The sequence below is a fragment of the Zonotrichia albicollis genome, chromosome 25 (assembly GCF_047830755.1).
Source record: "Zonotrichia albicollis isolate bZonAlb1 chromosome 25, bZonAlb1.hap1, whole genome shotgun sequence".
In the NCBI taxonomy this organism is placed as follows: Eukaryota; Metazoa; Chordata; class Aves; order Passeriformes; family Passerellidae; genus Zonotrichia; species Zonotrichia albicollis.
This window is the reverse complement of record NC_133843.1, coordinates 8220451-8246167: the sequence shown is the minus strand read 5'-3', so window position 1 is coordinate 8246167 and position 25717 is coordinate 8220451. Positions and strand designations below refer to the sequence as shown.

Here is a 25717-nt window from a genome sequence, read left to right as displayed (position 1 = left end):
GCCCAGGGAGACAGGAGAAGCCAGAGGACATGAAAAAGATGGAAAGTGGAAAATGAGGCCACTCATAGTGTGCAGGCCCTGGAGAGAGACACTGTTGGTTGAACAGATGATGGGGAAGAGTAACCTGGCTTGTAGTGCAATTTTTACATGATTTGCAAGGGTGTTTTTTGATGTCATGTGTGCCTGAGAAGGTAAGAGGACAAGGCACAAAGAACTGGTTTATGCAGATACAATGTGGCTAAATAATGAAATCATTTATGTTGGTAATTCTATAGTAAAGGATCTTTCCCTTTCTCCAGGGCTGCTGAAGAAGTGACTTTTACACAGAATGTGCACTTGGATGCTCATCTGGACTCTGCTCCTGCTCACATCCCCTACTCCCAACACCTTTCTCATTGGACTTAATTGCTAGAGGGCACAGCAGTCCCAAGCACTGGCAGTGGAGATCATTCCTCATTTTGGAGTGAGCTTCACAGTAGGCTTGGGAATGGGTGCTTTATACTTTCTGTGATAAGAAATGCTTGAATGTTTGTCTTGGTTTTGCCTCAGAAACTGATTTCTGGGATGGCTGAGAAATAGGACAGAAGGTATAAGAACTGCAGCTTGTATGAGACACTGCAGAATCAATCAAGGTGAAGTGTTGTGTTTTTTAATCAAACTCCGCTGCCCAAGTCTTCCAGGAAACCAATTTCTTCACCAAAAGAAGGAGTAAAAAGAGTGGAAACTCACCTACTTAATCAAACAGCCCTGTTGATGGGAACTATCAGTGTCCATGCTTGCAGTCGCTGGGTTTCCCTGTCTCTTGCAGCGATACCTCTCTCTGGGTGTAGCACTTGGGAGAACGTGAGCCACTCAGAGGGGAGCTGAGCCTCAGATTCAGGAGCCCTGGAGACACTGTTCCCGAGAATTCCTTTTCCCTGAGATCTCTGCACGCTCTTTCAATACAATTGTACAAAGCTCCCACCTTTCTACATAACAAGGGAGTGTTCACAAAGGAAGTCTTGAGTTAAACAAATTTTTAAAAATCCTGTTGTTTCTTGCATGGTCAAACTCTCTATAGAACAATCAGAAGCAACCATATGGGACCAGGTTTGGTTTGATGGTTTTATTGTTTCAATCATAAATGTCAGGTTTAATGGTCAACATTCTTGTGAGATATCTTGATGGCCTTTGCCAGCCTTTGATGGTCACTGGCAGGTTATGCTGGGAAGCTTGGTGACCAGTACTGAACTGGTCTGTACAGAAGCTATATGCACTTGAAATCATTGGCAAAGAGTGAGGCTACTGTTGCAATGTTGCAACTGTTGCTACTTTTTACTCCTCCTCTCTTGAGGATGAATGAAGAAGTTCCCTTTCTGCATTCTTGCACCATCCTCCCCTGAGCTTCTGCCATCAGGAGGCTCTTTCTCTCCCTGTGGGAACAGCCGAGCAGGTTCCCAGGGCCATGTCCCAGCTGGCGGTGAGGGCACCCTGAACTTCCTGGGAGATGGAATGTCTAGCTGGCTTCTATTCAAGATCTCCCCCTCCTCAGTGTGTGTGGGCTTTCTCCACCTCCTTGATTTCTTGCAGTCTCCTTGCAGCTTCAAGCCTGTCATTTTCTGGCACACTTGACATGACATGCAGAAGACTGAAGCAGCACAAGGCTTTGGAAAATAGATCACTGTTTTCTAGTCATGTCTGTCCCTTTCAGGCAGTGACTCATCTTTATGCTCCCAGACATCCATTTTGCCCCTTTTCACAGCTAGCCCTTCTCAGAGAGCATGCATCTGGCAATTTACACAAGCCCAGTTTAGTCAGTGTTCTCCTGGGGGTCAGGGCAACTCAGAGCAGACAGGGAAATATTCCCAGTGCCCTGGGTTTCCACAAATGCATACCTAACAATTTCCAAATCAGAATTCTCATCCTGGAAAGGTCTCTTTCCAAGCAGAAAAGTTGCAGTGCACTTGTTTACATACCTTGCTCATCTTTCTGCCACAGAAAGCATGACTTCTGCTCAAGCACATTGACAAAGTCAGGACATTCAAGGATGTCCTGTAAACCTCTCAAAGGCAGTGTTCAGCTGATCAAACCTTGAAAACAAGCACAGATCTAACTGTTGCCATCGTGGAATTAGTGGAAAAGACCCTGAGGATTAAAACCAATTGCTCACCCACCACTGCCAAGGCCACCACTAAACTACGTCCCCAGGTGCCACATCTACACAGCTTTTAAACCCTTTCAGGGATGGGGACTCTACCACTACTCTGCACAGTCTTGCCAGGGCTGGATAAGCCTTTCCACAGAGATTCTTACTGATGTCCAACCTGAACCTCCCCTGCAACAACTTGAGGCCAGTGCCTCTTGTCCTGTCCTTTGTTCCCTGGGAGCAGAGCCTGACCTTCACATGACTGCATCCTCCTGACAGAGGGTTGTGGAAAGCAAGAAAGTCCTCTCAACCCTCCTTTTCTCCAGGCTGAGTCCTCCCACCTCCCTCAGCTGCTCCTTGTGCTCCAGACCCTTCCACAGTTCCATTCTCTTTTCCAGACATACTCCTGCCCCGCAATGTCTTTTTTGTAGAGAAGCACCAAGAACTGACCCCAGGACTAGAGGTGCCTCACCACAGCTGGGGGGTGACCGCCCTGGTTCCACTGGCCACGCTGTGGCTGATACATCCCATGTGCTATTGGCCTCCTTGCCCATCTGGGCACAACTGAGCTCATGTTCAGCCGGCGTGTGCCCAGGGGGCAGGGAGATGAACGGGCAAGCCTTCCCAACCGAGCAGCGGTCTGCTCCGGGCAGTCCGAGCTGCCCCAGCAGGATGGAGCTCCGGACGCCACCCGGATACCACAGACGCGGTCTGGACACACAACACACATCCCAGACGTCTCGGACAACCTCAGCCCATCTCCCGCCCGTCTCGCCTTTCGTCGCCATTTCCACTTCCGCCGCCATTTCCGCTTCCTGCAGTGGCAGTCGCAATGTCGGCGCTGGCAGCGAATCCCAACAACCCCGTGGTTTTCTTCGATGTAACCATCGGCGGGCAGGTGGGGGTGCTCCAGGACGGGGAGCGGCCGGGGGAGGGACTGTGGGGATAACTGGGGATGTCGGAGTGTTGTGGGGATGAGAGAGCACGGGTGGGGTTCAACGTGGGGCTTGCCGGGCCGCCACTGGAAGCGCTGGGAGGGGCGGTACCAGGAGCCGGATGGCGGGCCCGTCCGGTCACCGGGCCCGTCGGGCAGGGCTCACAGGGGAGAGGAGAAGGACTGCGTCAGGAGGAGCCTGCAGGGGTCGGGATGAATGGGGGTGAATGAGGTGACCAGATTTGTGGGAGTGCCTGGGGTCGGGCGGCGGGCATCTGTGTGTGAGGGGACCTGGAAGACTCACCTGGCCCTCGTCTCCTCAGGAGGTCGGCCGCATGAAGATTGAGCTGTTCGCAGATGTTGTACCCAAAACAGCAGAGAACTTCAGGTAACAAGCAGCTACCGTTCCTGCAGCTCAGCCTGGACTGGAACTGCAAAGTCTTTCTGGTGCAAGAATGGCTTTTTGTGGCAAACTGATTAGCTGACACCCACCCCAAACTGCTTCACCTACTTTCTGTCTCTCTGTTCTCAGAGATGCTGTGTGGCATCCTGCTCTTTCAGGGGACCCTGTCTGGCTGGAATGGGTCCTCCTCTGCTTCTTCTGTGAAGCCTCCTGATTTGCTCCATGCAAGGCAGTGCCTTGTGCCGTGGTGGAGGTCTCCTGGCCACCCAGTTCTCCTGCCATCAACTGAGGGATGCACCATGTGAAATCCCACTTCCACTGGAGGGATGGACATACCCTGGTCTCTGTCAAACACAGTGCCTGCCCCACATTCAGTTTCTTACAACCTTGGTGTTAACTCTCTGACTTCCTCACTACAAAGAGTACAGAATATGTTTTGAAATGTCAGGGGGAAGGAGTTACCATTTCCTGTTCTGTTTCTCTGGGAACATCTCTGATGCAATAAGGAAAATCCTGTGCACTTGTTGGTGCAGCCCTCAGAGTTCATATGCACCTAACGCTCTGCTCTCTTTTTGTTTGCCAGGCAGTTTTGTACAGGTGAATTCAGGTAAGTAGATTAAGTGTCCTGCTTTAAGTGTCCTTTAAGTGTCCCACTGGAGAAACAGGGCTGGGTGAGGTAGAGAGGGTTTCTTTTGAACTTTTTCATGTTGTACTAGTACAACATGGAAGAGAAATCTGCTCTGAGGAAATTGTGAGGGGCTGGAAACTCACAGACATGGCAGGTTTCTCTTTCTGATATGACTTTTTGTGCTCAGGTGGCTCTAAAAAGCCCTATCTGCTAAGCCCACCTGCTCATGCTGCACATTGCAGTGGGATCCTGTGAAGGTGATGCTGTGGGTATTGCAGGGAACAGAGTCATTTCATGTGCAGAGCCCACTTGAGGCTTTTTTTTGCCTCCAACAGCAGCAGCTGAGAGGCTGTGGTACTTGGCTGTATTTCAAGGCAGCTGCTAATGTATACAGCAGCCCTTTGGGACTCTGAATTGCTGAGACAATTTTGTGTTGGGATATCTAGTAGGTTGCAATAATTCTCCTTTTCACTTCCCTGCAGGAAAGATGGTGTCCCTATAGGTTATAAAGGAAGCACTTTCCACAGGTAAATCATCTACTCTTGTTTTGACACTGAATGGCAGCCTGAGACATACGGGGTTTTGTGACCTGCCATGAGCTATTAGTGGTGTTGGAGGCACTTGCGGATCATGGCTAATGTAATTCTGTGGCTTTGGGGGACCTGGGGGTGCTGTCCTCCCCACTGGGAGGAATCCCCTGCTTCTCGTGTGCCACGTGTGACGTAATCACTATCCCTGTTCCAAAGCAATGAGTCCTAAATAACCTCCTATCAACCATTAATTAGTATTTGTTGTAGATTTTAGGCTGCAGCATTCACAGACTGTTAACTAAGTGTTGTTTTACTTCTTTAGGGTAATAAAGGATTTCATGATCCAAGGAGGTGACTTCGTAAATGTATGTACTCCTGTACTCTTTTTGTCCTTTTCCTCTGTGGTATAACATGCTACTGTTTCCAAGGGTCTGTGCTGATTTGTGGGCTCTCTTTTTTTTTTGATGTATCCAGTAGTAACTGGAGGTGTCCTCATAGCATTGCTGCCATCCTACTGCAACGGACTATAAACCACTTGAAAACAAATCTGGAGCCTTGAGTGAACACACATTCTTCCCAAAATATTTTCTCTCTGCAATAACCTGCCAAAACCCTGGAAGCTTTCAAAACTTGAAAAATTTTGTTTGCCCTGTTTTCCTTCCCCCTTCTGTGGACCTCCTCCAGACAAAATAGTGTGAATTTCAATTCACATTGTTGATAAACCCTAAGTACAAAACCCAGTGCGTAATGTAAGAGGTCATTTAAATCAAAACTGGCCTTTTGTTACTAAATTTTCTCGAAATAGAAAAGTCTTTGCACCCACAATGGTGGTTGTGCTCTGACATGGGGATAAGCAGAACCTATGAGTAAGGCTGATGGGCCACAGGATCTCTTCACTGTTCTAGGATCCAGTAAAATGATTTTATTTTTGGAAGTGTTTCAAAATATGAGGGAAGTAATAACTTTTTTAATATAAAACTTGGTGGTATGAAAGTCTCTTAGAGAAATGACCACACAGCAGGTGTTTCAGCAACACCAGACTCTGTGGTAGTTGCTAATCGTGACACTGCTCAGATGTCCCAGTGCACTGTATTACTTCCACTACATCTCAACAAGCTTTACACATTGCTCCAGTATTTGGAATTTATATGTTATATTTATTACAAAGCCACCTGGGAAGCAAGCACAGTCACACTGACCCCTGAAACAGGGTGCAGGTTTCTTTCTCAGAGCCAAAAGTTTAAGTAAACTACAGAGAGCAGGAGGGAAGCAAACAAGGGCTGGGCAAGTAGAGCAAAAGGACTTAGTAGAAAGTACAACATAAACAGAAAATCTTTATTTTAGAAACTGTCCTTGTAGAACAGAAAGATTGCTTTCCTATTTCCAATAAAGTCACAGAAAATAAGGTGAAATATATAAAACCACGGTAAGCCAACTTTTGCCATGCAACCACTTCTGCTTTCTTTGTCACACCATCCCATACTTCTGTGTCTCCTGCTTTTTCCCTTCCAAGTCCTGATGGGTCTGTACCAAGCAATCTGTAGCCTCCACTTCACTCTGGGAGGTTTACACTTACCATCTGCATGGGCTTCTGCCAATATATGAATGATGAACAATGAACTGTGTAGTTAGAAACTGGTTGCTGTTCTTGTTCTGAAATGAAACCCTGAATGTGTTCACTGCTGGTGTATGTAAATGGCAATACAAAGTCCATTTTGCCCTTTCCTCTTGCTTAGAGATTTTAAATTAATTTTTAATTTGAATTGTTCTGTAGCAGTTGCTACGGAACAAATGCTGTAGCTGACCGGGTACCTCTGTCGTGCAGGGAGACGGCACTGGAGTAGCCAGTATATACAGAGGTCCTTTTGCAGATGAAAACTTCAAGCTGAAACATTCTGCTCCTGGCCTGCTTTCTATGGTGAGTATAAAATAATGACCTTACAGACTAAAATCTTTTGGAACTTTCTCTGTGCCCTTTTCCTAAGTGTATATAGTATTTGCTTGGCAACAGAATCTCTGCCATTGGGTACAAGGTCTGCTTTGTAGCTACTAGTCAAGCAGCTACTTTTAGGTCAATATGTTGAGTAACACAATAGTCCTGTTCCTGCAGCATCCTTTCTTTGCTGCCTGTTGGAGCGCTGGGACAGGCTCAGCTTGATTGCTTTCAGAAGAGCTTAATTCTTGCAGTTTTCATACAGTGGTGAGTTGGTGGTGTTTTCTTCTTTCCTGATACTGCTATCAAACACTGACCTTGGTAAGGATGAAACAGAGACATTTGGGAGTTCCAAAGCCACAGCAGTGTTACCATGGTATCTTTTAAAACAGACCTTCCTATTCAACATAGTAGGAGAAATTGCAACCATTGCACATTGTCTGGTAGGAAAAATACCCAGACTTTTGGAATAGAAAGCAAATGGAGCCAGTGGTTCAGTGTTCCTATCCACAACTGCTTCTTCCTCAGCTCTTTCAGCTGCTCTGCCCTTAGAACCACTTGCTTAGGACATTTAGTAATTTGGGTTAGTTATTCATCCATGTTGAAAACATGGCCCAAAAAGATGTCATGGCACAGCTAAGCAGCTAGTGTACTGTGGTGTGAGAGAAGGGATTCACTCCAGTATTGCCAATTTTGTATTAAAGTGGCATGGCTCTGAAGTCATTATACTGGGTCAAACCTGGGATCCCAGGAACCATGGATCCCAGCTGGATTCTTTTGAAACTGGCTAGCATTAACTAGAACGCCAAAATGACCCTGTCCTTTGCAGTCCTGCAACTGGAAAACTTGACCAGGTCACTCATCAGGACAGAAACTTGCTTTAGTAGCTCCTGGTTGTCAATATGGCAAGTGGCATTCAGTGTTCCAGAGATGTTTTCTTAACAGAGTGCAAATGCTCTGGGGTTTTGTACTTGGGTGTGAATAAAATTTCGCATCTGCATCCCAAGGTTCCTGTGAGTCCTGTGCCAATACAGTTGTTACTTTTCTCATCATGATCATTGAAAGTTTTCTATTTGTATTCTGAGGAAACCTCACAAAAACCAGAAATCAGCTGGGTTCTTTTCTTGCCCTGGTTTCTGGTGTTCAGTTTTCCTCAGGGTAATGCTGCAGCCAATAAATACTCGTCACCAAAACGTTCAGCCTTTTTTCAGGAGTCTGCTCTAAAGCCCGGACTTCGGCATGGTTTTGTATTGAACATGCCTTTGTAGAAGTATAATAAATAGTTAGTGGCATGGCGCTTGTGCGTTCTGGTCTGACCAGGTGTGGTGACATGCTACATCCCAGCACAGCGTCTCCTGCAGATATGTATTGTTTCCTTTGGTTTGTCTAGCAATAAGCTAAAAATAATACATACTTAAATAACACCTCTTCTTTATGTGTCTGCCTTCAGTTTTGTTCAGTCTGAAATAGTATACTTGTATTTTACTATTCTCAACCCCCAGGCAAACAGTGGTCCGAGTACCAACGGCTGCCAATTCTTCATCACGTGCTCCAAGTGTGACTGGTTGGATGGGAAACATGTTGTGTTCGGTGAGTACCTGCAGTAAAAGTCCTGGAGTGGCAGCACACAGACATCCCTGCAGGGAAGCTGTTAAAATAAATACTGAGAATCAGAATCTTTTGAACTGGGAGGAATGACCCCAGAGGGATCATCAAGACAAACTCCTGACCCTGCATAGGTCACCCCAAAAATCCCACTCTGTGCCTAAGAACTCTGTCAAAATTCTCCTGGAGCTCTGGCAGCCTTGGGACTGTAATCATTCCCTGGGGTGCCTGTTCAGTGCCCAACCACCTCTGGGTATCAACTGCTCATTCTTCCCTCCTCTCTTGTGCTACCTGAGGGATCTGTGCAACCTGTTGGATCACTGTTGAAATGAATCACTTTTTCACAGGTTAGCTTTTATCCAGATCAGTGTTCAGTGTACTGTATTTGTGCACAAATCATTGTGCGTGTGCAGAGGGCACAGATGAGCGGAAGGATTCCTTTCTTCTCCACTATCAGAGAGGGCTGAGCTTTCACCAGAGTTTTGGACAGTAATTCTGTGAAACCATAACTGCTAACTTGCATTTACTGCTGGTTAAACTAGGACTTCCAGACCAGTCTTAAGCTGGTGGTCTCAACCCCCAAATTTCTAGACACACTACCCCTGTGATGGGAAGAGGCACTTAATCTGTGCTGAATGTGGAGATTGTTTGAAGAGGGATTGTTTCCTTTATGAGTTTAGAGATCAGTAACAAATCCTGAAGTGCCCAGTAGCTACACACTGCCCAGGGCTTTTCAGGAAGGACAGAAATGTGTGTACCTGTGATGAGTGGTGGGGACAAAGGTAAAAATCAGCCATATTGAAGTGGATAAATTTTCTCATTCTAGGTAAAATTGTCGATGGACTGTTGGTCATGAGAAAAATTGAAGTAAGTTTGAATATGGCTACTTCCTTGTGAATGTCTGCATTGGAAAGTTATGTAAATGATTAAGTAGAGTTGTCCTGCTGTCTGTTTACAGGATACCAGTGAATACCAGTGTTGATAACTGGCATTATTGGTTGTCATCATCATAATGTAGCAGGAAATCTGTTGAAGCACAGGCTGTCATATGAGTTGGCTTTGAAAATGCTAGGATCTTGTGACTGTGATAGTCTTTGAGCGGGGATTGTGCTCTTGGCTTTATTTGCTTTGCATTTGTTCAGAGGCTGAATTAAAAAGTTGTTCCATCAGCAGCTCAGACAAGAGCATAATGCATCTCACTTCTTTGCCATTGACTGGGATTATTCAGTGGATGCAAAATCATCAGTTCTGCTGATCTACGATCATGTTTAAAAAGAAAAAATTAATCTAATCTCCTGATAGGCTTCCAGGAGCTGAAGATAAATACAGTCCAGGTGATGATTGCTGCCAACATCAGGCCTGGGTGTCATGGCAGGATAATGAGTAGATTTAACAAATAGCAGCAAGTTCTCTGAGACGGCCAGCATTGACTCCATGACACATGTGGGATAATGTGCATAAAGTCTCTAATCTAGAAAATGGGGCAAAACACAGAACTGTTGGGCTTTGAGACAAGGTTACACGGAAGGAGTAGTACCGTGGTATAATCTGCTGGAGCATTGTGGTGAGCCTGCTTTGGGTATCGGTACAGTGAGACCAAAGTAAAGAAAATTAGGGATTCAGAGAACAGCTGAGTCTAGCACATCAGAAGGTTCAGAATGAGGGTTTCTTTGCCACGGTCTCTTTCCTTTCTGTGTGAGCACAGGTTTGTTTTGCTTGTGGCAGCTGCTTTTAGTATCAAAGCCAGAGCAGCCTCAAGCATGTCCATGAGGAGCAATACAGTTCTTACTCTATTCCTTCCCTCAATTCAAAGGACCAGCGTCTGGTCTGTGTTCCAAACCTTTGCTTACAGAGGGAATTCACCAGCTTATGGCTGAGCCTGTTGCCAAATGTGTAATGGTGCTTTTCTGCTCCTCAGAGCTGTGTCTGGAATTCCCTGTTCCTCTTGTTACAGAGATCTCTCTTAGCCAATCTTCCAGTACCTGTCACTGCCTGAGTTTGCTGTGCTTTTATAAGTTTTAATGTTCTGTATTTGTTTGTCCCCAGAACGTGCCTACAGGTCCCAATAACAAACCCAAGCTGCCAGTTGTGATCTCTCAGTGTGGGGAAATGTGAAGGGATGAAGAAGCAATGTGGTAAGTCTCAATCTTCACAGGCACAGTGTCATGAACTCTGGGCTGCTCTGCGTCTTACTTTTCTCTTGATTTATTTTCACATTTCTTTGAACCTGCAGAGAGCTGTGTCAGCTCATTGAAAGACCAGAAAGTGCTTCTCTAACAGCATTTGTTTTTGTCAGCTGAAGTCCCAGAACTGGCTTCCCTCCAAGCTGCACAAACACCAGAGGCAGCACAGCAGGGATAAGATTTTGCAGCTGTAGTTGAGGAGAAGATGGGTTTGTGGGAGCTTTTTCTTGGATTGGGTTAGGCTGCCTTGAAGCCTCGATTGTAGAAAGTGGATGAAAGGGAATTACAGCAGTAATCCCTCTGGCATTACCCAGGCAGTCTAGCTGGTGGGAAGCCTCACTTTGACCTGCATATTGGAGAACTTTCCAACAGCTACAAAAAGCAGATTATCCATGGGTGGGACAGGCAGGGATCAAGAAAAGGAGAAGAGAAAGGGAGGACTTGAGCCTCCTTGCTCAATGTAGCTGTAGGATCAACATTACTGAAGGACCAAGGAATACCATTTTGCATAGTCTTAGCATGACTTGAAAAGAGTACCACTGTCTTTATCTGAAGAGAGATGTTTCCACTATTTACTGTTATTCAGGCTTCATTTTGGTTAAACCAATAGTCTCAGGCTAACATACAGTAAGTATTCTGTTTCCATTTGTCTGCTCAATTTACTGTAAAAACTACAGGTATTTAAACAAATCTGTCTGGATTTCAGTTTGTTGGGCTTCAGCTTGTCAAAAATCTGCTGTATTAGCCTTTTGGTTGCTGATTTTTTCCACATTTCAGGAAGCAGTTTGGACAAAAGCACATACTCACAGTTTTTGACCTTCCATTAAATGATATCTAAAGGCAACTGGAATTGCCCACAATGTTCCTTCTTTTGTAATAAAGTCTTAGAGACCTGCAGCACTTCAAACTCTTTGGAGCTCTTGCTAATTGTTGAAGTGACAACAGGGAATGTAATCATTCTTCCACTACCCTGGTACTTCTGGTGGCATTTACAGGCTTTTGAAACAAGCCTGCTAGCAAGGCTGTTCCTTTTCTTGCAGAGCTGTGCTGAGGGGTCGGGTTCCCTTTAGGGCTCTACTCAGTCCCAGACTTTCTTATCATTTTGGTTTGGAGTACTCGATCTCTGGCCAATGCCCAGCTTGTGCCTGGAAGCTTTTCATTCATAGGTGCAAGGCTGGTGCCACCTTACTTACTTGCAGCCTTGCTGTGCTCTCATGTCTCTCATCTGACTGGAGATGAAAACAGCTTTTGCATTGCCTGATGTCACACAGCCACATCAGCTACTTGTCAAGATCCTTGAAAATCAGCTGGGAGAAACAGGCACTGTTGCTTTTAACTTCAGAAGTAGATGGGTTGCCTAGCAGGCAGACTTAGGAGAACTCCTGAGTTCTCTGGATGATGAAAGCTGGTGTGTGTAGCAGCTGGCATGCACTTAAAATCACTGTGTGGCCCCCAGCGTCACTGCACAGCCTGGCTGTTGTAGGATCTATTGGGAATGGCTGTCCAGCATTTAGACTTACCTGTTTCTTCTTCCTTTCAGTGTTCCTTTACTGGTGATTAGACCTGTGCTGGCTCTGTGCTATTCTAATTCCAGCCAGCTCACCTACTGCCCCAGACTTCTGCACAGGCCAGATCCATCCTCTTGAGGTTCTCCTGAAATTATTTAATAATGGGCATCTTTTTTTTTTTTCTTTTTTTTTCCTTTTCTTTTTGTTTTTTTACATTTTGAAATGTAAATAAAGAATTGTTTAAACATGTGCAGTGCACATCAATTAACATTAGTGGGAATGGATTCCTTTCTAGGTGAGAAGGGCTGTAACATCTTCAGCAACATGTATTATCCCTGGCTGGTTCAGTCAGGAACATTTACCGCATGGAATTGAGAAAAAGAAGGGGTGAAAGGAGCTCGACAGAGCTGTGATGCAGCAGCTCTTTCCCTCGGCAGGTAACTACAACTGTCTGGCTGGCAGAAAGGTTCTTGGCATCTTGTGAATCTCCAGAACCTTTGTGTGTACAGCCTTTCTGAGTCGTGAGGAATTGGTATAGCACAGATTGCACCACCATGAGTGCTGTGCTCTGAGGACAGTTCTGATGTAAGCAGGTGTCCTTCAGCCTTCCCCTAGCATGTGGTAGCACCAGGCCATTGAGGTGCTATGTGCCACGTGTTGGAGGAGGGGTTCACCTGGGTACTTACAAAGGTGTTGGAGCAGGCTTGTCATATGGGAAAACCAGAATGGTGATGCTATAGTAATAAAACTGGGGCTGCTTGTCCTGTGTATTGAGGAGTGTGCAGCTGAGGCTGTCCTTCTTCTCCCAGAACAGAGCTGAGAGCTCACCCTCCTGGCAGGGGACAAGCCAGCACCCTGCACAGGGCAGGCTTCCAGCAGGAGCTTTTCATCCCGCCGTTTAAAGGTAAAGCACCTGATGAGTCTGGGACAGAGTCTGTTCTGGCACATGACGGTGCTTCCACAGGCTTGGCTGTGCTCTTTTCTCTCATGGCTCTTTGAAATCGTGGCAGCAGGCTCTGGCTGTCAGGATTCCTATGTCCTCATTCCTAGGATTGCACAGCAGCTGAGAACACTCACTTCTCTCCAGCCTGAGGCATATCACTTTGTACCTGCAGCACACACCTTTATCAGGTGATAAAAGAGACACAGACACCCCAGTCCTGTTTTCCCCAGCCCCACACATGCTTTGCAGAAGGCTCTCCTGTAAGAGGAGAGTTGAAGATTCTCAACAGGCTGGCTCAGGTGTCTCAGAGAGTTATGCCTGGCAGTGCTGTGCTGAGGTTTGCACTGGCTGCTGGTACCCAAAATCACCATTTTTTCACCAGGGAAACCAGTTTATTTCTGGTCCAGGCTTAGCAGCACTTTTTCAGCCTGATATATTTATACCACTGCCATCAGCTGGCCTCACTTCCTACATACAGGGGTCACAGAGCTTCCCCAGATTAATTAAGAGTGGCAAATCCATTACTACCTCTTTGTTGTTACAATGGCTAATTACATCCCATTATATTTCCCTTCAACATGGAGTGTGCAGGATTCCAGCTTCTGTGCCATGTTCCTTACCTGCTGGCTGAAAGTCTTCTCAAAAACCACATTTTTTGTTTGAATTCTCCCATGAAGATGTCACCCTTGTGTTGTATGTAGCAAATCCTGGAATGTCCTGTAGAGGAGAGGATGGACCTCCTCTCAGCTCCAGCATCTTCCTCCAGCTGTGGATGCTGCAGCTGGAGATGGTGTTTCTGATGGCCTGTGCATTTCCCCGAGGGTCTGAGTTGCCTCTGGATCCCATAGTGTTACCCCCCAAAGACATTGTTGGGGCCCACAGTTTTGGCTGGAGGTGCGTGGCCCTGAGACATCCCCACAGATTTCCTCCCTGGAGTTTTCTCCTTCATGGGGGACTGCCTGGTGTGCTCCCTAATTCTGATTCTATAGTAAGATTATTTTTCAGGTGATTCACTGTAGTGGTTTTGGTTTTTTAAGATTTCTTTAATGTTGAGATTTTTTAAATTAACGTGTTCTTGTGACATAGGAAGATAGGATTAGGAGAAGGCTAAAGTAGGCTTAAAATTTTAAAAGGGTATAAAGAAAATTTTATTAACAGTAATTAAGAGAAAAAAGTAGTAAGAATTAAAACAAACTCTTTAGAATATTCTTTCATAACTTTTTTACTGATAATGTAAAGAAATAAAATTTAAATTTTGTGTTAGTTTATTACTTTAAAAATAGTGTTTGTTTTTTTTTTTTTTTCTCATACAAAACTGTGACAGTCACCAAGCAGCATCCAATTTTTACATCATTCTAGCTTCTTTATCCAGGTCATCATCCTGGTGCAGGTCCTTGTGGGATTGTGTTATTGATTTCAAGCCCTTCTCTTCATTAACTGATTTGAAGATTAGGTGAAAGAGTTCCCAAGAGAGCAGATGAGACCAGTGTTCCTAAGAGGTTGATGTAGCAGGTTAAGCTTGGAGACCCTCCCCTGGCTAGGGTGGAATATGGGGAACTGGGATGGCCAACGGCAGTGCTGAGAGAGCTGATCCAAAGGGGACACATGTTGGTTATTGGTTACAGAAATGGTGGAGTGGTGGCTCATCTCCCAGAGATATTCTGGATGGTTGCTGATGACCTTTCCCTCCTGCCATGTTAGACAAATGATATAGCCAAAGCAGGGCTAGCAATGTGGCCACCAACCACACTCTTCAGCTGCCTAAGAAAAATTTAATTGTTGGACAAGGACAGGGTTTTCCTCTCGACCTTCTGTCTGGGGAATGCAGCAAGAGATGTCGTGTATCTCCGGTGCACTGTAAGGTGAAGACATAGGGGTGAGGAGGCAAAGAGGAGCTGAGAGGTGGTGGTTGGAGAAAGGCTCCAGCAGGGTAAAGCACCCAGCAGTAATGCTTTCCCGACAGCCTGGGTGGGTAGAAGGGCTCAGGATGAGGAGCTGCCTCCGCCCCTCCGGGAAGCGAAGGATGGGATGCTTAGGGAAAAGCTGAATCCGCGCGGGTCAGCTCAGTGCTATAACTGCATGTCCGTACGTGGATTGGGGAGCTCTGACACGGCTCCAAATCCGTCATTTTCCGCTGGAATTTAACGTTCCCAGGCCCTTTGTGGCAATCACTAACGGGAGTGGGCGCCCCTGGAGCGCTAGGGCCGGAGCCGCCCGCAGAATCGCTCTGCCCTGGATCTTGGCGGCGAGCGGAAGCGGGGTCAGAGGCGGCACAGGACAGGAGCCGCCGCCACATGGGCGCGCGCACTTCCCCGTTCGTGCCCGTTGAGGGCGGGAGCGGCTACCGGAACGGCCAATCAGGGGCGGGGGCGGGGACCCCGGGTCGGCCGGTGAGAAAAGCTAGCTTGGCAGCCGCGGGCGAAGCAACCAATGGGCGCTCGCTCTTGAGGAAAGGCAGGTGTTACCGCCAATAGGTTTTCGGTGGAGGGCGGGGGCGGGTTGAGGAAAGGCCAATGGGGTCGCTCTCCGTTTAACGGGCGGCCCGGGTGGCGAATTGCGGCGCGTGCGGGCGGGGCGCGCGGGGTGGCTAGCCGGTGCGCGCCGCCATTGTGGCCAGTTCGATCGGTATCGGGAGCGGAGAGCGGAGCTCAGCGAGCCCGGAGCAGGGAGCAGCCCCCCCACGGCCGGCCTCAGTCACCATCACACCGCGGGAGGCGGCGCAAACAGCAGTCACCACCACCGTCCGCACCGAACAGCCGCCGCCATGAGCAGCGAGGCCGAGACCCAGCCGCCCGCCGCCCCCGTCCCCGCGGCGGCCCCCGCCGCCCCCGCCGACTCCAAGCCAAACGGTGGGACCGGGAACGGGGGCAGCGGCCTGGCCTCGGCGGCGCCTCCCGCTGGCGGGGACAAGAAGGTCATCGGTGAGGGCAGCCTGGGGTCCCGGAGTGGGGTGGGAAGCCCCGATCCCCTGCCCCTCCCCCGCCATGGCTGAGGGTGGCGCGCGCTCCCTCCCCCCCGAGGGGCGGCGCGCGCCCCCTCCCCGCCCCCGTCTCGTGTCCCCGCTCGCTCCCCCGCGCGCGCGGGGCCGTTGGTCGCCCCTCTCTCCCTCGCCTCCCCGCGCGCCGCCGGCCCCGCGTGCCGGGTGGGGGCGGGGCGGCGCAAGATGTCCGCCACGCGGGGCCTTTGTGCGCGCGCCCCGCCACGTGCCCCTGACGCGCCGCTCCCTCCCCTCCTTCCCCTCTTCACTCTGCCCCTTCCCGCAGCAACGAAGGTTTTGGGAACAGTGAAATGGTTCAACGTGAGGAACGGTTACGGCTTCATCAACAGGTGAGCGCATGGACGCGGCGGGCCTTGTTACGGGGAGGCCCGGGGAGGGGGGCGCGGCGGTGCCTTTGCCGCCTCTCGCCCTTCTTGGTAGAAGGAGCTGGTGAGATGCGCCCTTTCTCCACCCCGGGGTTTCTGACCTGCTCGGGGCTTGCCTGGTTGGCTTTTGACTCCTTTAACCTAGGCAAGAGCTGCGCTCTCGAAGCAAGTCTGTTTTCGCGGCGATGTGTCTGGCATTATGGTCCATCCTTTTATGATGTTTGGGTTTTTTTTTTTTCCCTTAAGGATATAAAAGTACACTGACTGTCAGCACACACACACACAGTATTTGTTTAAACTGCTGCATGAAGTTCAGTCAATGCGAGCAAAAATTGCTTTTAGCACTTGGTAGTTAAAACACGCTCTAGTGAGGACACCCCCAACATGCAGGAAAATGAGCGAAAGGAGCACAGTTCGCACAGTCTACTGCCACACTCGAGTGTATGGACTGGTCTCATGAAACAAGTGCCTAGAAGATTCTTTTTATGACAGTGGTTGATGTGAAAGAATAATTTGAACGCTTTGGGACTTAAATAAGTACCTGAAGTAGGCCTGTCAAGGAGAGGAAGTGCTCTGCAAACAAGTTTCTTAAAAATGGGCAATTCTTGGCCCCATTAGTTGGGGGTGCCTCCCCGGAGTGTTGCCAGAGCTGTTTCCCTTAATTCGTGGTACTTAAACTTCCCAGTCTCAGAATGAGGCTGCATACTGGAAAATCTCCCATTAGGCAAGTAAGTATAGTGTTATTATTGGAACTTTTATTTATGTTTGGTTTAAACACTGCCTTTTTGAACTGCCTGTTACTTTATGAACTAGCCTAAATTGTCTGTCAAGCTCCTGAATTGGTGTTGTGTCTGCAGCTTTCCAAACTTGCCTCCCAGTCTGCCCAGTTGGCATTGTTCATCATGCCATGCTTCAGCTCCCAGTGTTGAGGAGTCACCAGTGCTGAGAGCTGGCCTTGGGAACGCCTCCCAAATCCCAGCCACAAACCCCACCTCGAGGGAAGGCTTTTCCTGTTTCCTCGGCAGTGAAAATGTTCTGTGATGTCAGTCAAGCAAGGAAGCAGCAGCAGCTAGTTGAGACATCCGAGCAGCTTCCCCAGTCATTACTTTGGCAGCTGTTTAATCCCTGAGGTTGCCATTTGTAATGAGAAACCCAGCATGATCTCGTATTATCAAGAGATTAGAGCCTGGTAACTGAAGGGGAGGACATTTCCTCAGCTCTGGAATCTTTGCTTGGCTATAGGGAAGCTGTAGGGAGCTCCTGCCCTTGCATGGCTCTGTTTTAGCCAGATCTGCTTTCAGATGAAATGAGGCTATGGAACTGAAGTGAGCTTTGATGTAGTTGCATGCTCACTTCAGGTGTTTCCTGTGTGTTCTTGGTGTCAGAGGTGTGATTCTGTTTCAAAATTCAAAAAGGAGTTTGAATTCTGGGTCTTTGATGGTTGTTTCTTGTGTTTGCCAAAGTAACAAGTGGATGTGCAAAGGCCGCTGGCTTGGTCTGTGCCATAGCTGGAGCTGCACTGTCTGGCACAGTATTTGGTGCTGTGCTGGACTTGGCATCTTCTTAGTCTGTCTGTTTGCCTGTTTCTCTTTTCCTGATGTATTTTAGTGGATAAAAGATGTGAATGGAAGAGTGGCATAGTTGCAAAGATCAGTTAAATTATTTGTTTGGCCTTCAAAATGAATGTTTATCTTGTACCCTTCCAAATTCTCTTTGAAAAAGTGATGATCCTGTTGTTCCATCATCCACATGTGACAGCATGCTTGCTGCTTCCAGATGTGCTTGCTGGAAAACAGCATTGGGAGTGATGTTGCCAGTGGTATGAGGCTGTAAAAATGGCATGGTGTGTTTTTCACTTGATTCACTGAGCTCTGTGTGACCTTGGTAGTTGTCCATCCAAAACTCCGATGTCCTCTTGAATGGAAACTGCTTTGCAAATGGATTTTAAAAACAAGTATTTGGTCTGGTTGTCCAAAATTGAACCTGTACAAAAGTACAAGGCATCCATGTTGTGGATGAGCACTTGCTACCACCGTTTTTCAGCTGAGGATGAAAGGAGGTGCTCAGCATTGTTACTAGAAGCATGTTACCATTCTCTTGTGAAGGTTTTCAGCATTTTGGGCATTTTATTTTGAAGAAGAGTCATTCAGCTGCGGGTTTGCAAGGGCTTCTTAGTGCTGCTTTCTTGGGGCTTTGGAGATGACAAAGGAATGTCTCTGCTTTTTGGCTGCCTTTTCCCAGTAACCTTTGTGGCCTGTAGGCATCAATTTCAAGAGGAAACAAGGGGACTTATTTTTACTGGTGATGTCTGATGGAAAAGCTGTAGCTTGGATGGAGTTTCTGGAAGAAGTTTAATTGTCAAATCTCACTTTTTAAAGCCAGGGGTAAGGAGCACCTGCCTTTATCTTACTAAAAACCATCCCAAGTATTCTGTTACCACTAGCCATGAGCCCTTCAGTTCAGAGCATGTTTTCACACAAGCTTACTTGTGTCTTTAACTAGGAAATAAAAGCCACTTTGCTGTTGATTCAGGCCGTTCCATGCTGTAATAAAACTTAACACCGCAGTGAGGGTGGGTTGGTGTGGTGGGAGCTGGAATGCTTCAGGAGTGGGGGAGATTGCTTGTGCAGCCCTAATCAGTGCAAGGTTGTCTCTGTTGTACCTTTTCAGAGCAGAAAAGAAACTTCTGACTGAAGCTGGTACTGAGCTGTGGTTGTTCAGGCTCGTGGCAGTTGCGAAAGCTCTGCCAGGGTCACGCTGAAGGATGGGTGCTCTTGGGTCCTTATAGATACAGACATGAGCTCTTTTCTGTTCATTGAGAGGGGAGACTAAGGCCTGCCCAGCTGTTCTGCCTTCACGGGCAGCTGGTGTTGCTGTTCCTCAGGTAAGTGAAACGCTGAGGCTGAGGAGTTGTAAGTGAGGCTGCAGTGGCAAGGGCAGAGCTGCTTCCAAAAGCTGCAGTGGGCAGTCTCCCACAGAGCACTGCTGGAAGGAGTGAGTGGTCACTGTCAGGTGTTCAAACATCTCTGGTGATGTGATGTGAGGGATAGAGGGGTGTGCAGCAGTGAGGAGGAATGTGCCTTACTGACGCACGCCTTCAGCATGTGCTTTGTACTTTGTGTAAGCTGATCTCTTTCCTACACACAGTAAGCTAATAGGAACTAGTTGAGAGCAGGTTGAGGAGTAATGCTGAAAGCCTGTTATGATAGATCTGCATATTTTGCCTTTGTATCAAGCAACTGAATTTTTAATTTACTGTGCATTTTATTAATGAAGTTCAATTTCCTGTTGTCTTGCAGGAATGACACCAAGGAAGATGTGTTTGTCCATCAGGTAAGATTTCCTTGAAACTGAAACATATTCTCTCTCAGAAATTGCCTATTCCTGACCCATTTAAGTAGGATTGAAGTTGTGGAAGAGCCTTGCCTTTTCACTGTTACTTGAACACAAACAACTGATTCTTGGTTGCATTGCAAGAAGAGCCTGCTTGCACTTTGGGGTTTTGCACATCAGCCAAGTGGGCTGAGGTTGTACAGTGATGAGAATTGCACTCAATGCTAGTATGGGCTTGGGGGTGACTGCTTGGAGTTCAGTCACCTTGTGGATTCGTACAGTGGTTAAGCAAGCATCTGGAAATAAAGTTAAATGAATAGCTTGCAGCAGGGAGAGAATTGAACTTAGGGATGAAGCGACAATGAAACTTTTTTTTCCTAGGCAGAATTACAGATTTTATTGCTCTAGGCTTTCCGTGGAAGTCTACCAACATTTTAGTACAGGCTTTTCAATTTAACTGATATGTATTTGTAGATATAATGTGTGGCAAATAGGTAAGCTGGAAAATAGACCAGGAGTGCACACCACACCTGTGTCTTACTTTATGGAGCAGGTTTGCCTTGGTTTAGTTCTTTGTCTAATTGAGAGGCTGTGATCAGCAATTTGCTTTTTGCCCTTTCTGGCTCAGGATCTCCTTAGTAAGCAGACCACAAAGAATTCTTAGTGGAGCCTGCATTACTCTGGCATTTAGGAATCATTCTTTTGTCTCAAGTTAGGAATATGCTGCTGATGTTAACACAAAGGAAGGGAAAAACAATGCCTGGAAAGTGTTTTGTTTTTATAATCTCTCAGCCTCATGCTTGTTCTTTGTATGAATTACCAGCTTTTAGAGGCACTGGTTTGTGAGAGGTTATACATACCCTGAGGGGAGGCTTTCAGACCCAATGGGCAAGTAGGGCCGCCTGTAAGTGACCTTGACTTACTGGTTGTGTTACAGGACTTGTCATGTAGCTGGTATCTATGTTTCTGAAATAACAGTTTGGTAATGATTTGTTTTAGTGTAATATTTTTACAATTAAACCATTATAGGGCTCTAATCAGAAAGAAATCAGGTTGTTTGAGAAGTCTAGCTGTGTATGCTTTTCTCCATCCCTGTTACATACTTCAGGTGTCGCAGAAAGCTGTTGGACTGGCTGCTTATTGTAATAAGGCTTTCCTTAAAGTTACTGAGACTTGTGGGCATGTTTTTCCATTGATTTTGTACAACTTGGGCAGAAGAAATCCAATCAAATTGTGTGGCAGGTGTTTATATTAAAGTTGTTACACTGTTACTGCCCTTCATTTAAAGTATTTGATAAGCAGGACATGCCTGAGCAAGGTGTGCATTGAGTATTAACTTGTCCGCTGAAGGTGTCATCCAGTACAGCAGAGCACTGAAAACTGAGTCTGTTCTAGTAATGTTGTTTGACAGGTGGGCCACTGATACAGAGGATGTCTGGTGCTGATGCATGGAAAAGAACAATCCTTGTTGTGCAATACACAACTGGAGTAGATTTAGGATTAATTGGTTAGACCTGTAGTAGAAACTATGGTGTTGGAAGCCTTGGAGGAGGAGATCTCTTGATACCTGGCCATTTTTATGTTTACAGAGTATGGAACACAGAAGCTGCTGTATCCTGTGATGTGTAGAAAAAAATAATGGAGGGCTGGAAATCCAAGAGGGTGATTGGAAAGGTTGTGATATATTGATGTATAGGCATCAGAGGAATGTATAACTATCATAGTGATATTGAATTTTAAACTCTGATTATAGGAGTGCTTTAGCCAGTGTGTGGTTTGAGAGTTCTCCTCTTTGTTTTCAAACTGCCTTTTTAGCCAGCAGACAGCATGTTGACAGGTGCTTCCAGTTAATAGTAAAGCTGTTCCACATTTCAAATAGTCCAGAGCATAATACAGGTACATTTTATGACTTCCTGGATTTTCCCAATTATTCAATTGCTTTTTCAGAAGTACAGGTCTTTCTCCTCAGATAAAGAAACATGAATATTTAGTAATCTAAAAAAAAAAAGTCTTCCTTTGTATTCTTATGCTGTGCCTGCACTGTTGTGTTGTTAGACTGCCATAAAGAAGAATAACCCCAGGAAGTACCTCCGCAGCGTAGGAGATGGAGAGACCGTGGAGTTTGATGTGGTTGAGGGAGAAAAGGTAAACACATCTCTCGGGTGTCAGCACACATGGAAAACTCAGGTTGCAGGCTTTCGTGTGGTGCCTGCGGTTTGAGTTGATGCCTGATGACATCCAAGGAGGTGAATGGTTTTTCATTTCTTCACAATGTGGATGTAAATCTTTGCTCAGTACTAGACTTATGCTGTAGCTGGTGGGATGGTGACTGTTTCCCTAATGCTGTTTCCACTCTTTAGGGTGCGGAGGCAGCCAATGTCACAGGACCTGGTGGAGTTCCAGTGCAGGGCAGTAAATACGCAGCAGATCGTAACCATTACAGACGATATCCACGTCGTAGGGGTCCTCCACGCAACTATCAGCAGAACTACCAGAACAGTGAGAGTGGGGAAAAGAATGAAGGAGGAGAGAACATACCAGAAGGCCAAGCCCAGCAACGCCGTCCCTATCGCAGGCGGCGGTACCCACCTTACTATATGCGTAGGCCCTACGGGCGTCGTCCACAATACACCAACCCTCCCGTACAGGGAGAGATAGTGGAGGTAACATTTGCCTGACGGATGATGCTAAACGGGCTTGGTTGCTTTGGAGCAGGGTGATGGGAGGCAGCTTTTGACACTTCTTGTAGGTACTCCAGCTGAATTTGGTAAGGTTTGGCAGTAGCGTGAGATGAAGTAGCTGAAGGTCTTCATGTTATAGCTTCTAAAAACCAGAGTGTTCCAGTTTGTATGATTAAGTGGAGGATTCTCCGTCATGTGTGCACCTCTTCCCTAGAGCTGCTGTCCACCTTGACTGAACTGACGACCTTCCAGCTCCTGTCTCACAAAGTGACAAGCTGTGGAGTTAGCACATTTTGGGTTGGGGCTGAGGAGGTCTATGGCCTTATGTCTTGCAGGGTGCTGACAACCAGGGTGCAGGAGACGGCAGACCAGTCAGGCAAAACATGTACCGGGGTTACAGACCAAGATTTCGCAGGTATGCTGCAGATCCGCTGCTGGTTTTAGCCTTGTTCAGCAACTGAGCCGGGACATGGCGATGCTCAGGTGCTGCATAGTTAAAGCCTAGCTTGACTTTCAGGGGTCCTCCTCGTCAAAGACAGCCTAGAGAGGATGGAAATGAAGAAGATAAAGAGAACCAAGGGGATGAAACCCAAAGTCAGCAGCCACCTCAACGTCGGTACCGCCGTAATTTCAACTACCGACGCAGACGCCCAGAGAACCCTAAACCACAAGATGGCAAAGAGACGAAGACAGCCGAACCACCAGCTGAGAACACGTCCGCTCCCGAGGCTGAGCAGGGCGGGGCTGAGTAAATACCGGCTTAACATCTCTACCATCATCCGGGTGCGTGACAGGGGCCTGGGGATGCCATTTGTTGACTTTTTGTTGCTTTTTATTTGTGCCTTACAGTGTTTGGACTCTTCTTGCTCAAACATGCTGTAACTGATCTGTGATTGTGTCTGCAGAACTGAATTGTGAGGCTTTGTTGCATCAATGCTGACTAATTGGGAAGACTTAGTTACAAGCTTCAATGGTTATTGATGGAATACTGTTACACTTAAAATCTTGGCTGTGTGCAGTAGTTCAGGTGTACAGCAGTCTCTGCTCACCCGGAAATTCAAGCAGTGCAAATGTAAAGACTTGCAAATAGTCAGGAGAAGCTGGGAATTACATGCTGGGATTTACCTAGCTCCATCAGTGCCTGAGCTGAGTCCCTACAGGGAGGTGGATGGCATTGAGACCTTGGCATCCATTTCTACAAAGGTGATGCAGAATTAGCAGGAGTGTCTCAGGAGCAGCTTTTTATCTAATCAAAGCGCTGAAAAAACTGGTAGAAATTGTGGCTTTGTCAGAGCACGTGGGAGTTGTGTTGCAGTACTGAGATGTGGACTCTGGAAGGGTTGTGTGCAGGGCAGGGGCCAGAGGCACACAACCCTGGGTTAGTTGCAAGGGAACCTCTTTGTCTTTGAGGCTTGTTTGGTGCTGACTCCTGAGAGACAGTTCTGCTAATTTGGGAATATTTTCATTGCTAAGACTCTACTTGGTCTGCATTTCTTGTCACCCATGTGTGTATCCTGTTCGTTTTGTTCCTTGCTTATTGGAGGGCAGGAAAGTGAAAGAAGCATTTAGGCTGTAGTGGGAGCAGTCTGAGTGGTCACACGGATGGGATGGACAGGGGCTGGAGGAGTTGGGCTGTGAGGTGGCTCAGTGTTGGCAGCAGCTGCAGCCTCTCCCAGCTGTGGGAGCTTGGGGACTTCCATCTGCATGGGCTCTACTGCTTCATGGTCTGCTTGCAGGTGGATCTTTCACTCACTGTCCAGACTGTGCTGCAGTGATCTCTGTGCACTTTTGGTGAACATTTGTTGTATCCTAGTATTCATCTTTGTGGTCAGCACCTCCTGGATGAATTCTTAAAACGTAGGCTTCAGAAGAGTATGACAAAGTCACCTTTGTTCCTCTTGTCGTCTGGTATCATTGGAGAATATTGGGTTTAGTTTCTTGCTTTGAGCAGTGGCTGAATGTTGGCAGAGCCTGGGGGAAGCAGCCTTCCCATGACGGGAGGGATCCCTGTGAGTTTAAGTTGACTGACTCTTGGGAGTCCTTGGCATTGTTCCTTTGCAAAGGTGACTGGTGTGGTTGTGGGGGATAAGGAGAAATACCCGGTGAGTGTTGCGCTGTGATCTTGAGTTGCAGGTGAGCCTTGGTACACAAAGCACCCCTTTAACCCTTTGACACCTGTCTGATCAGCCTTTTTTTCCCTCTTTTTCAGTTTAGTCATCAAAGAAAAGACTTCAAGAAATGAAGAAGAAAATGAAATTCCAGCAATAAGAAATGAACAAAAGAATTGGAACTGAAGACCTTAAGTGCTTGCTTTTTGCTGTTGACCAGATTACTAGAACTATCTGCATTATCTATGCAGCATGGGGTTTTTATTATTTTTACCTAAAGAATTCTCTTTTTGGAAATGATAAACACGTTTTTTAAAAGCCTGGTTTTTCTCAATATACCTTTAAAAGTTTGTAAATTGTTTCATATCTGGTCACGTTGAGATTTTTAAGAACCTCATTTTTAATTTGTATGAAATATACGCCTGATTTTTTCAAGTCAAACTGCAAGCATCTGTTAATAAAGGTCTTAAAGAGTTACCATGTGTGCTTAGGTGTTTTAAAGGTTTTCAGTATTCATAGAAGGTTTGGCAAAAAAATGACTGCTTTACTCTTTGGGCATACAGGCTGGTGGGGTAAAGCAGAAAAGTTGAAGTAAAAAAACCAATGAAGGTGCAGTTGAGTCACATTGGAGAATGATGGGCAGCCACAGAGGGGTGGGAGTTTGTAGTGCTAGCCCAGTGTGTTTCCAGGAGCTGTTTGCTGGTACAGCTTGGCTGTGTCCTTGCTGGAGTACAGCACTTGTAGACCTGACTTGGTGTGATGGTGCTTAAAAAAAAGGGGAAACCCTCCCCCAAAATGGTAAAATCACACATTGGTTGGGGTTGGAGGAATGAGGAACTTAAAGCTCGCCCCATCCCATGCCCTGTCAGTGGGCAGGGACACCTTCTACTTGCAGCTTGCAGATTGGATTGCTCCAATCCCTGTCCGAGCTGGCCTTGAATACTTCGAGGGATGGGACAGCCATGGTTTCTCTGGGCAGCCTGTGCCAGGTTCTAGATACCAAAGAAGTCCCAAACTTGCCATTGGGGCTGTGCTATGGCGCTGTTGCTCCGTGAATGCACTGCAGAGCCAGCTGGGTGCAGAAGCGTGGAGATGGGGCTGCGCCTTATGACAAAGCTGGCTTTGGCTGCACCCCACTGCCATGGTGAGAACTCGGTGAGTGGGGGCTGCTCCTTCAGCATGGTGCTCACAGCTGTGCCATGGTCTGCCAGCACCTGTCAGAACCACTGCAGAGCACCTGCACGAGGGGGTCACTGTCCAATGGCAGTTTTTGGGACCCTTCTGCATACCAGTGAGCTCTGTGCTCTTAATAATTTTCTTGTGGGCTCCGGTGTCCCAGTCATCCCAGGTGTCCCAACAATCCTAGTGCTCCAGGCTTTGCTCTCTATACCTGCTAATGCTTACACGTGCTCATCCCCTGGCTGTGCCATTTGTGAGCAT

At 47.1% G+C, this 25717-nt stretch overlaps 2 protein-coding genes across 5 annotated transcripts; both read left to right on the top strand.

Moving 5' to 3' along the window:
- The first annotated feature begins 2862 nt into the window (after positions 1-2862).
- Positions 2863-15577, top strand: PPIH (peptidylprolyl isomerase H). 2 transcript variants are annotated; one of them, XM_026797385.2, is made up of 10 exons: positions 2863-3023; positions 3383-3447; positions 4046-4069; positions 4573-4617; positions 4943-4985; positions 6446-6538; positions 8056-8143; positions 8985-9025; positions 10205-10293; positions 12145-15577. In XM_026797385.2, the coding sequence occupies exons 1-9, from the start codon at positions 2958-2960 to the stop codon at positions 10271-10273; spliced, it is 534 nt and encodes a 177-aa protein (XP_026653186.1). In that variant the 5' UTR covers positions 2863-2957; the 3' UTR covers positions 10274-10293; positions 12145-15577. The 2 variants fall into 2 exon arrangements, with proteins under 2 accessions (XP_026653186.1, XP_005493974.1); XM_005493917.3 differs by lacking the exon at positions 12145-15577 and adding an exon at positions 11882-12098 and having other exon boundaries at positions 2864-3023.
- On the top strand, positions 15557-24754 carry YBX1 (Y-box binding protein 1). Of its 3 annotated transcripts, none has more exons than XM_005493920.3 (8): positions 15557-15713; positions 16056-16119; positions 19455-19488; positions 21544-21633; positions 21849-22151; positions 22505-22584; positions 22687-22952; positions 24379-24754. In XM_005493920.3, exons 1-7 carry the CDS (start codon positions 15557-15559, stop codon positions 22919-22921), a joined length of 963 nt encoding a protein of 320 aa, XP_005493977.1. In that variant the 3' UTR covers positions 22922-22952; positions 24379-24754. The 3 variants fall into 3 exon arrangements, with proteins under 3 accessions (XP_005493977.1, XP_005493976.1, XP_005493975.1); XM_005493919.3 differs by having other exon boundaries at positions 22675-22952; positions 24384-24754; XM_005493918.3 differs by having other exon boundaries at positions 22675-22952.
- The last annotated feature ends 963 nt before the right edge of the window (positions 24755-25717 follow it).

Coding starts and splice junctions, on each gene's coding strand:
- YBX1 (XM_005493919.3), top strand. CDS start 15,557: ATGAGCAGCGAGGCCGAGACCCAGCCGCCCGCCGCCCCCGTCCCCGCG. Junction 21,634..21,848: donor ATGTGGTTGAGGGAGAAAAG/GTAAACACATCT, acceptor TCCACTCTTTAG/GGTGCGGAGGCAGCCAATGT. Junction 22,152..22,504: donor TACAGGGAGAGATAGTGGAG/GTAACATTTGCC, acceptor TATGTCTTGCAG/GGTGCTGACAACCAGGGTGC.
- PPIH (XM_026797385.2), top strand. CDS start 2,958: ATGTCGGCGCTGGCAGCGAATCCCAACAACCCCGTGGTTTTCTTCGAT. Junction 3,448..4,045: donor AAAACAGCAGAGAACTTCAG/GTAACAAGCAGC, acceptor TTTGTTTGCCAG/GCAGTTTTGTACAGGTGAAT. Junction 9,026..10,204: donor TGGTCATGAGAAAAATTGAA/GTAAGTTTGAAT, acceptor GTTTGTCCCCAG/AACGTGCCTACAGGTCCCAA.